Raw genomic sequence first — 12,397 nt, 5'->3', positions numbered from 1 at the left:
CTTTGCCTTTGTTACTGTTCACTGTAATGCTACCACACCAATCAATGGGAATGATTTCCTCATGGACAACCTGATTAACTATATGGGTGACCAGTCATATCCCACTCTACCAGATATTTTAAGCATCTTTGCATAGATTGCTGATGGGCTGGAGGCTTTTCATCTTCATATCCTTAATTGCTTTACCTGCTAAGCTACTATTGATTTGAATGGCTCCTCTGTTGGAGCCACATTAGACAGGCTCTCCTTCTCCAATGCATTCTCTACATTTAGCAACCTTTCATGGTGGCACTTGCAAGCATCCTTCTTTGCAGAATTTCTAACTGTAAGTGTGCCATCATCCATGTAAACACATTTCTCTCCTACCACATCACAATTTTCTCTGAAATTCTATAATGCAATCCAAAACACTTCAAGCCTCTGGTCCTCACATCGCAGAACATTGGCAAACTTCCTCCTTTCTGCTTCTGCCCTGGCTAAGTATATCTGTCTTCTAGCCTTTCTGCTAGTTACCTGATATAGTTCTCTGCTACCATCATTCTTCCAGTCCCTCCACGCCTTTTTCTTCACTCTAATGGCCTTTAGGATTAAGTGGATGTAGTCATGCCTTTAGGATTAAGTGATAAGAAGGATTCTCTGTATAAGTCTGTCCATCTAAGATTATTACCTGTACAATATTACTCTTCAAGTCATACTTTGTATCACACACATCACCCTAGGGCTGGTTGGGACTTTGCACTAGCCACAGATTTGGTTAGTGGTGTACAGCAAGCTGTCCTGTAGGAACTTCCAGTTGCCCTCTCTGTTACAAGTCTGTATTTCCTCCTTTGCGTTTAATTTCTCAGTTAGGGTGTCCCTAAATCTCAGATCATTTAAAAGATCATTAAGCTTCCAAATCCTTCTTTTCCAGATTGGTCCCCTTCTTAGAATCCTTCTGGCCTGAAGTCTAAAGTCACTAATGACTAATCTATACTGGGGGTACATTTTTCTCACACACACATTAATTAAACATTCTTAAACCATATTTTTTCTTCCCAACTTGGTTTATTTACATAAAGAGATATTTATTGTATAAATATAATGTATATATATATATATATATATATAATATATATATATATTATATATATATATATATATATATAAAATGAGATAGGGGTTGAGAATTCAACCCACCATGGGATAACTGCCTTATATGGCTTATAGGTTAAATGAGGCATAATTGCCTTTACGGCCGAAACAGCTGTCAGATATGATATAATTATATATTATATTTTATATTTTATATTTCTATTTCCTTGTCTAATTATATTTACAATATATTTTGTATAATGCCTTTGCTGTTATGTAATGGTGTAATAAAGTATTGATTGGGTATCATCTGATGGTTGATGTTTGATTGATTTAAGTATGTTTCTCCATTTTCTAATTTTGTAGTATATATATATATACTACAAATGTGAAACAAGGTGGAAAAAAGAGTACTCAAATACCAGTGGTAGAGTAATATGCTTTATTTAAAGCAGCAGAAAATTCAACAAAACCTGTTACTCTGAGTTTCCCGTTGCCGTTCATCGGACAGTTTTTGCTATATATATATATTACGGAGATGTACTCGCATAGCAAGTAATTTGATCTGAGATCGTGTGCTGAAACGAAAACAATTGCAGCGTGGAAGGTGTTTATAAGCCATTTAAGAAACACACAAAAGCCGTTCGATTCACTCCAACATTTAAGTTTAATTTGTCAAAATATTTTCGTCGCTAAAATCCGCGACCTGTTCACTGACAAAGTCCGTGCTGAGAAATGTAGGAGAGGGGGAGAGAGACAGTGTTATAGAGTTGTACCAAGTTTAAAGAAATATGTACTTACATATAAGACCAATTTATATATTTATATATATATTTGTAATATATACAAACTGGGACAAGAGATGCAGCACGGACTTTGTCAGTGAACAGGTCGCGGATTTTAGCAACGAAAATATTTTGACAAATTAAACTTAAATGCTGGAGTGAATCGAACGGCTTTTGTGTGTTTCTTAAATGGCTTATAAACACCTTCCACACTGCAATTGTATATATATGTATATATATATCATATACATACATATATATATATATATATATATATATATATATGTAAAATAATACAAACTGGGACAAGAATGCAAAACATTTAGAAGACGATACAAAAAACACGGACGGGACATTCGAAGCCTTCAATCTTCAGTCAAGAACCAGATCATCCTCGCAATTTTGGCTGATTAATCTTGAGATTGCTCCAATCAGGCCAGCCCCAAAGGAAAATCTAAGCCAAGCTCATTAGATTCCTTGGAAGAAAGCCTCGAATGTATACAAAACAAGGACAGAAAAACGGACGATGTTACACGAATAAGAATACAAAAATACGTAAAAACAATAATGATAATAATAATAACAAAAACAGGACGTCACAAACAGGCGTCTTTCGACAGGATGAGTAAACTTTGAGCTGGCATGTCAGAAAAATGCCTTAGGGCAGAGAGAGAAAAAATGTGTCTTGCCTGGACGACTGCTGAGCATGAAAGGCCGGCGATTGGTCAGTCAGTCACGTGTGAGGGGAAGAGAGAGGAAAAGGGGGAACAAGGAACAAAGGAGGAGGAGAAGAGAGAGGAAAAGGGGGAACAAGGAACAAAGGAGGAGGAGAAGAGAGAGAGAGAGAGCGAGAAAGAGACAGATCAAAGTGGAGTGCAAAGTGTGAAAGGCAGAGAAATGTAGGAGAGGGGGGAGAGAGACAGTGTTATAGAGTTGTACCAAGTTTAAAGAAATATGTACTTACATATAAGACCAAAAGGGTACGGGCGCCGCTATTTATATATATATATGTAATATATACAAACTGGGACAAGAACGCAAAACATTTAGAAGACGATACAAAAAACACAGACGGGACATTCGAAGCCTTCAATCTTCAGTTAAGAACTGGATCGTCCTCACAATTTCGGCTGATTAATCTTGAGATTGCTCTGAACTGGCCAGCCTCAAAGAAAAATCTAAGCCAAGCACATTAGATTCCTTGGAAGAAAGCCTCGAATGTATACAAAACAAGGACTGAAAAACAGACGATGTTACACGAATAAGAATACAAAAATACGTAAAAACAATAATGATAATAATAATAACAAAAACAGGACGTCACAGACAGGCGTCTTTCGACAGGATGAGTAAACTTTGAGCTGGCATGTTAGAAAAATGCCTTAGGGCAGAGAGAGAAAAAATGTGTCTTGCCGCGACGACTGCTGAGCACGAAAGGCCGGCAATCGGTCAGTCAGTCACGTGTGAGGATATATATATATATATATATATATATATCAGGTCATCTCATACGTTCTGTCCGACTTTACCTTTTTTCACATTGAATGAAATTTTATAGTATTTTAGAACGTATAATGGAATTAAAGATTATTTTTATGCATTTGTTTACATTTAAAATAATTAAATATTATTTTACAGAATAGCAAAATTAAAATTTCTTTGATTAAAACCTTTTCTAACATGGAAGTATCCAAAGAGTATTTGAGGCACAATGCTTCATGAGTACAAAAATGGAAACTCTGCAGCCGAAGTGACTCGAAACATACACTCAGTTTATGGGAAAGAATGCTTGAATGAAAGAACTTGCAGAAGATGGTTTGCAACATTCAGAAGTGGAGATTTCAGCCTTGAAGATGAAGATCGAACAGGATGTCCAGTTGAGTTTTATGATAAGTTCCTTGAGGCATTACTTGAAGAAAATCCTGCATTATCAGTTGAAGAATTGGCAATAAAACTTAGTTCAAACCATACAACTGTTCATCGACTTGGAAAGGTTCCTAAACTTGGAAAATCGGTGCCTCATGAATTGTCTGAAAGCAACTGTAAATTCTGAGTTGACATCTGTTCTTCTCTCCATTCTCACAAATTCATTTCACCCTTTTTGGATAGACTTGTGACTGGTGATGAAAAATGGATCTTCTATTGAAATGTTAAACATCGTAAACAGTGGCTTGGTAAAAGGGAAAAAGCTCAACCACAACCGGGAAGGGAACTTTATGGAAAAAAGGTTCTTCTCTCTATCTGATGGGATTGCAAATTCACTTTGAACTGTTACCACCTAATGCAACAATCAATGCTCAAATCTACTGTCAGCAATTAGAGTGTTTGAACCAAGCTTTGAAGAAAAAAGATCTGCTTTAGTGAATTGAAAAGGAGTGATGTTTCATCAGAATAATGCACGACCCCACAATGCAAAGATCACATCACAGAAGATCGAAGAGCTTGGTTGGAAAAAAATTCCTCATCCACCTTATTCTCCTGACCTTGTTCCTTCAGACTACCATTTGTTTTGTAGTTTACAGAATCATTTTGGGGGACATAAATTTTACAAGCCAGGAGGAGGTCGAAACTGACATTTGAGAGTTCTTCGCTTTGAAACCAAAAGAGTTTTACATTGATGGGATTAAAAAGCTTGTAAATAGATGGAAGGAAGTCATAGATAATCAGGGAAAGTACATTAGTGATTAAATTTCAATTATATATAACATAAGAATAGCCTGGGCAAAGTTTAGAGAGCTCTTACCCCTGCTGGTGACAAAAGGCCTCTCGCTCAGAGTAAAAGGCAGACTGTATGATGCATGTGTACGTACAGCCATGCTACATGGTAGTGAAACATGGGCCGTGACTGCTGAGGATATGCGTAAGCTCGCAAGAAATGAAGCCAGTATGCTACGATGGATGTGTAATGTCAGTGTTCATAATCGTCAGAGTGTAAGTTCCTTGAGAGAAAGTTGAACCTAAGAAGCGTCAGTTGTGCGTGCAAGAGAGACGGCTGCGCTGGTATGGTCATGTGACGAGAAAGGCTGAAGATAGTTGTGTGCAAAAGTGCTACACCCTAGCAGTTGAGGGAACCTGTGGAAGAGGTAGACCCAGGAAAACCTGGGACGAGGTGGTGAAGCACGACCTTCGAACTTTAGGTCTCACTAAGGAAATGTCTAGAGACCGAGACCTATGGAAGTATGCTGTGCGTGAGAAGACCCGGCAAGACTAGTCAGGCCATAACCCGTGGCCCCTACCTGGGACGTAGTCAGTCCTGTGCATACCTTCTTCTTGTGACACTTATGAAGACCTGTTGAGGCAAGTGAAAATCAAATCAAATCAAAACAAATCAAAATAGATGAACATCAGTGGAATTGTATTCTTTGTGGTACCAGTGCCGGTGGCACACAAGAAAAACCACCCAAACGTGGCCGTAGCCAGTACCGCATCGACTGCCTCCGTGCTGTGGGCACAACAACACCATCCGATCGTGGCCGTTCGCCAGCCTCATCTGGCACCTGTGCCGGGGCACATAAAGACACCATCCGAAGACCCGGCGACGTAGTCAGTCCACCTGTGCATACCTTCCCTCTTATGACACTTGTGAAGACCTGTTGAGGCAAGTGTGTGACACTTGTGAAGACCTGTTGAGGCAGAGGCAAGTGTGTGACACTTGTGGAGACCTGTTGAGGCAAGTGTGTGACCCTTGTGAAGACCTGTTGAGGCAAGTGAAAATCAAACCAAATCAAAATAGAGGAACGTCAATGGAATTTGTATCTTTGTGGTTCCAGTACCGGTGGCACACAAGAAAACCATCCGAACGTGGCTGTAGCCAGTACTGCATCGACTGGCCTCCGTGCTGTGGGCACAACAAACACCATCTGATCGTGGCCGTTCGCCAGCCTCATCTGGCACCTGTGTCGGTGGCACATAAAAAACCATCCGAAGACCCGGCGACGTAGTCAGTCCACCTGTGCATACCTTCCCTCTTATGACACTGTGAAGACCTGTTGAGGCAGAGGCAAGTGTGTGACACTTTGTGAAGACCTGTTGAGGCAGAGGCAAGTGTTGTGACACTTGTGGAGACCTGTTGAGGCAAGTTTGTGACACGTGTGACACTTGTGAAGACCCTGTTTAGGCAAGTGAAAATCAAACCAATCAAATAGATGAACATCAATGGAATTTGTATCTTTGTGGTTCCAGTACCAGTGGCACACAAGAAAACCATCCGATCATGGCCTTCGCCAGCCACATCTGGCACCTGTCGGTGGCACATAAAAACACCATCCGAAGACCCGGCGACTAGTCAGTCCACCTGTGCATACCTTCCTACTTATGACACTTGTGAAGACCTGTTGAGGCAAGTGTGTTGACACTTGTGTAGACCTGTTGAGGCAAGTGAAAATCAAAATCAATCAAATCAAATCAAACCAAATCAAAATAGATGAACATCAATGGAATTTGTATCTTTGTGGTACCAGTACCGGTGGCACACAGAAAAACCATCCGAACGTGGCCGTAGCCAGTACCGCATCGACTGGCCTCTGTGATGTGGGCACATAACAAACACATCCGATCGTGGCCGTCCGCCAGCCTCATCTGGCACCTGTGTCGGTGGCACATAAAAACACCAACCGAAGACCCGGCAAGACTAGTCAGGCCATACCCGTGGCCCCTACTTGGGACGTAGTCAGTCCACCTGTGCATACTTCCTTCTTGTGACACTTGTGAAGACCTGTTGAGCAAGTGAAAATCAAATCAAATCAAATCAAATCAAAATAGATGAACATCAATGGAATTTGTATCTTTGTGGTACCAGTGCCGGTGGCACACAAAAACCATCCGAACGTGGCCGTAGCCAGTACCGCATCGACTGGCCTCCGTGCTGTGGGCACGCAACAAACACCATCCGATCGTGGCCGTTCGCCAGCCTCATCTGGCACCTGTGTCGGTGGCACATAAAAACACCATCCGAAGACCCGGCAAGACTATCAGGCCATAACCGTGGCCCCTACCTGGGACGTAGTCAGTCCACCTGTGCATACCTTCCTTCTTGTGACACTTGTGAAGACCTGTTGAGGCAAGTGAAAATCAAAATCAAATCAAAACAAATCAAAATAGATGAACATAAATGGAATTTGTATCTTGTTGGTACCAGTGCCGTGGGCACACAAGAAAATCATCCGAACGTGGCCGTAGCCAGTACCGCATAGACTGGCCTCCGTGCTTTGGGGACGTAACAAACACCATCCGATCGTGCCGTCCGCCAGCCTCATCTGGCACCTGTGTCGGTGGCACATAAAAACACCATCCGAGCGTGGCCGTCTCCAGCCTCCTCTCTGCACCTGTGTCGGTGGCACATAAAAACACCATCGAGCGTGGCCTTCGCCAGCCTCGTCTGGCACCTGTGTCGGTGGCACATAAAATCACCCACCCACTACTACACTCGGAGTGGTTGGCGTTAGGAAGGGCATCCAGCTGTAGAAACACTGCCAGATCTGACTGGCCTGGTGCAGCCTTCGGGCTCCCCAGACCCCAGTTGAACCGTCCAACCCATGCTAGCATGGAAAACGGACGCTAAATGATGATGATGATGATGATGATGATTTGATCACTTATTTTCTTTATTCAAAATTCGGAAAGAATTTATGGGATGACCTGATACTAGACCACCTATGGCCTATTGGGTCACCTGGAAACTCTGACTTACCCAGCAATGGAGTTTTGTTTCGTGGGTTTTTTCTTTTCCAGGTTATTTCACATACTTTCAATGAATGTGACATCAAAATCACGCGTAGACGACTCCTTTCCCCAGAAAAGGAAAGATTTGCTGCTATTTCTTGCATGCCCTGCTACCATGTAACAGGTATTTCTGGTCCTTTATTACAAATAGCTGTTACGTGGTAGCAAGGCGTGCTAGAAATAACAGCCAAATCTTTGGAGGTGAGCTACGTTGAATGTACTCGAAAAACCTATGGAAAAGAAAGTATTTCACACCGAGGTTACGAATGGTTCTTTTACAAAATAATTACCATATTTTTAAAGTCATTATCACTTTAAAATATTTTTATAAATATGGCAAAGAAAATTTTTTTAATGGTATTCACTTGAAAATAATTAAAAAAAGCACATTAAAATATTGTCTATTTATAGAAAGCTAAAATATAAATAATTACTGTACAAACAGCTTGCATTTTTGAAATCACATTCACTTAAAAATATTTCTAAATGATTAAAATATTGTATTTAACAAAAGTGAAAATAGAAATATTTACTGTAAAAAAACAAATCGTACTTTTTTGTTGTTGAGTCACTGTCTAATCGAAAGATAAGAGTTTGTGTGTGTATTAATATATATATATATATTTCAATATTTAAATAATTTAAAACCAGTAGTCTAGCATACAAAAAATCTGAAAAATCAGAGAAAATTCTAATACATGTGTATATTTACAGGGCAAGACTGCTAGGTAGTCTGCCGCATGCTAGAAATATTGTATAGATAATAATTTTAGATGGACGAACTTATACAGAGAATCCTTCTTACCACTAAATTCCAAAGGCATGACTACATCCACTATCTGATTTTTAAATATACATACATATATATATATATATATATATATATATATGTGTGTGTATGTATGTATATTTAAAAATCAGATAGTGGATGTAATCATGCCTTTGGAATTTAGTGGTAAGAAGGATTCTCTGTATAAGTTCGTCCATCTAAAATTATCATCTATACAATATTACTTTTCAAGTCATACTTTGTATCTTATTTTTCTTCTTGTTTTATATATTTTTCTCTAAAGGAATTTCCATGTATGGAATGAATCTTGGTTACATAGACCTGATCTTCCCTCCGGTTATGATGGTTGGCAGGCTCATGATGCTACACCACAAGAAAGTAGTGATGGTAAGGAATATTTCATTATTGGAAATATTTTTCTGAAATTTAGTGTTGTACACATATATGTATTTTAGTTGATGGACTTCAGCCATGCTTGGACACCATCTTGAAAAGTTTTTCTCAAATGAATCAACTCCACTATTGATTTTTTAAAGGCTGATACTTATTCTATCAACCTCTTTTGTTGGACTATTAAATTACGAGGACATAAACAAACACTGGTTGTCAGGTTGTGGTGGGGGACAAACACACATAAACATATATATATATATTATATGTATGACAGGCTTCTTTCAGTTTCTGTCAAATCCACTCACAACACTTTAGTTAGCCTGAGGTTACAATAGAAAACACTTGTCCATGCAGTGGGACTGAACCTGGAACCAGGTACATATTTATTTCTTAGTTGGTTTAATTTGTAATGTAATGTAATATAAGGAATTTTTATCTTAATTTATATTATTATTAGTTTTAAAAATAGGATTTTATTTTGTTTTAAGTTTTTAAATTTTTAATTTTTTAATTTTAAACTTTTAGAGGTTTAATTTAGGTTTATCTGATATTGTGAGATGGAAAGAAATTTTCATGCAGTTATTTTTCACTCATTTATATGAAAGGGAACTACTCTGTTTTACTTGAAGGAAGACATTAAAGACATTTGTAAATAAAAGAATTTCTTTTCTTTTCGTTTGAAATATTATTAACTTAGAATTGTTATATTGATTACGTTTTTGTGGATAATATATTAGTTTTTAATTTTTTAATCTTTTAATTAGCTAACTCTATAATTCTTAGTAGGTAGTAGTTTATTTTTTTCATTAACTTATTGGTAGGTTGATTGTCAATTTCCTTTTTGTTTTGTATAGTCAGTAATTGCAAATGTCATATTTATATATTGTGAATTGTCATTTGACTGCAGCTAGACTGGAGCACCACCTTTAGTTGAACAGATCAACCCCAGGACTTATTCTATCAGTCTTTAGGCATTCAGTGTGAGGCTGGGCTGCTGCTGCTGCTGATCGACATGATATCATCTGGAGGGCTATTTGCTGATGCAAATAATCATTTTGTTAGTTGATATAGTGAGTGCTTAATGAGCACCTGTCGACATGATATGGTATCTATGGACATTAATAACAGTTTAAAGGTGATCTAGACAACATCCAATTTAAGTTGGGTGTGCTAATTGTTACAATATACATAGCACTCACAGAACTCAGTTTTACTGAGGTCTGTGGGTTTTCTTGATAACCTCATCTCACCTGATATCCCAGTGCTTTGTCATCTCCTCCATGAGGTTTAGAGTCCTGAGGTCAGCCTTTACCACTTCCCATGTCTTTTTGGGTCTCATTCTTCTGCAAATTTTGGCCATATTAAGCAATCAACTCTTATCTATAAGCTGTTGATTCATACACATCACATGTCCATATCAGCACAGTCCTCTTTCTTGCATATTACATTTTGTTCCTCTTGGGCCAGTTTTTCTCTCAACATTGCACATTCAACAGAGCATGATAGCTTCCTTTCTTTCCACTCTTCTCAAGCTCTCTGTGTTGGAGGCCCATGTCTCACTACCATGTGACATTGTAGTTCTAACACAAGTATCATACAATCTTCCCTTTTCTCTTTGGGAAAGACATTTGTTGCTAGCAGTAGTAGTAGCTCCCTGAATTTTCCACCATTTTTTCTACATACTAAAACATTCATCTTAAGTTTACCTTAAGACCTCTTGATTCTAGGATTTATTTCCTTGCCAGAATTACCTCTCTAATTCCCCTATGTGTGTGTGTGTGTGTGTGTGCGTGCATGTGCGTGTGTGCATGCATGTGTGTGTTTGTGCGTGCATGTATGTACGTTTGTATTTCACTGTCTTGACATCATGAGATAGTTACAAACAAGTGTAGTCCTCCATTTCCTGCTTTCCTGAAAGCATGCCCAGGCATAGGGAAATACTACCTTGTTTGGAAACTGGTGAGGGTTGAAGGGTTTCTCGCCATAGAAATTTTGCTTCCAAAATTTCATGCAAGAAAGTGGATGTTAAAATGGCGATGATGCTTATATATATTTAATAACAATAATAACACCAGGAAAGAAATTCATAGGATTTAATTATGCTTCACAACATATGTTTCTATATCACACACCATCTTTAGGTAACAATTTTTTATATTCATATGATATTATTTAAGATTACTCTCAATAATTTGAATGCATTTTTTTGCTCTATTGCTAGTGTGAATTCTTCTTCAGGCTCGCAGGAAGTATAGAAGCTTTTAAGAGTGCATTATGAGGGTTTTGTTCAAGCTAAACTTAATGGATATATATATATAATATATGTATAATTATTCCCTCATATCATCATCATCATCATCATCGTTTAACGTCCGCTTTCCATGCTAGCATGGGTTGGACGGTTCAACTGGGGTCTGGCAAGCCCGAAGGCTGCACCAGGCCAGTCAGATCTGGCAGTGTTTCTACAGCTGGATACCCTTCCTAACGCCAACCACTCCGAGAGTGTAGTGGGTGATTTTATGTGCCACCGACACAAGTGCCAGACGAGGCTGGCAGACGGCCACGCTCGGATGGTGTTTTTTATGTGCCACCGACACAGGTGCCAGATGAGGCTGGCAGACGGCCACGCTCGGATGGTGTTTTTTATGTGCCACCGACACAGGGGCCAGACGAGGCTGGCAGACGGCCACGCTCGGATGGTGTTTTCGGTGTTTTCTTGTGTGCCACCGACACAGGTGCCATATATATATATATATGCAGCACGGATTTTTGTCAGTGAACAGGTCATGGATTTTAGCCACGAAAATATTTTGACAAATTAAACTTAAATGTTGAAGTGAATCGAACGGCTTTTGTGTGTTTCTTAAATGGCTTACAAACACCTTCCACGCTGCAATTGTTATATATATATATATATATATGCATATATATATTTATGTATTCATGGCCCATCAGGAATCAACACAGAGATGCTTAAAATATCTGGTGGTGTCGGCTATAGTCTAGTCATCCATATAGTCAATCAGGTGATACATGAAGGTGTCATACCAGCCTTTAACAGGGTCCTCCTGATCCCTTATCTGGTGGTCAATGTGGAAACTTGGGATAGGTGAGTGGTCAGTGAGAGCTATACAAGCCATGTATAGTGAGAGCTATACAAGCCATGTATAGTGATGCTGTCAGTAAGGTGATGGTTGGCAATAAGTACAGTGAAGAATTCCAGCTAGGGATAAGGATCCACCGAGGATCAGTCCTCAGTCCCCTCTTATTCATTATAGTCCTACAGGCAATAACAGAGGAATTTAAGACAGGATGCCTCTGGGAGCTCGTCTAAGCTGATGACCTTGCTCTAATAGCTGAGTCACTATCAGAACTAGAGGAGAAATTTCAGGTGTGGAAGCTAGGTCTAGAATCGAAGGGCCTTAGAGACAATCTAGCAAAAACCAAAGTCTTAATAAGTAGGAAGGCAAACAAATCACAAATCCCTTCAGATAGATGGCCCTGCTTGATCTGTAGAAAAGACATAGATAGAAACTCCATAAGATGTACCCAGTGTAAGCTATGGGCACATAAGAGGTGCAGCAATATTAAAGTCCTGGGGTTGATTTGTTTGGCTAAAACCCCTCAAGGTAGTGCT

The 12,397-nt window shown here is 39.2% G+C and overlaps 1 protein-coding gene across 1 annotated transcript in view; it reads left to right on the top strand.

Moving 5' to 3' along the window:
• Nucleotides 1–12,397, top strand: part of LOC115211108 (protein-glutamine gamma-glutamyltransferase K-like) — a 122,680-nt gene that overhangs the window by 89,705 nt on the left and 20,578 nt on the right. The window contains exon 9 of the mRNA XM_029780018.2: nucleotides 8,651–8,754. Coding sequence (XP_029635878.1) covers nucleotides 8,651–8,754 — 104 coding nt within the window. The remainder of the gene's footprint in view (nucleotides 1–8,650; nucleotides 8,755–12,397) is intronic.

This window comes from Octopus sinensis, linkage group LG1 (genome assembly GCF_006345805.1).
Source record: "Octopus sinensis linkage group LG1, ASM634580v1, whole genome shotgun sequence".
Lineage (NCBI taxonomy): Eukaryota > Metazoa > Mollusca > Cephalopoda > Octopoda > Octopodidae > Octopus > Octopus sinensis.
The sequence above is the reverse complement of the archived record's forward strand: the minus strand, read 5'-3'. Positions and strand labels throughout refer to the sequence as shown.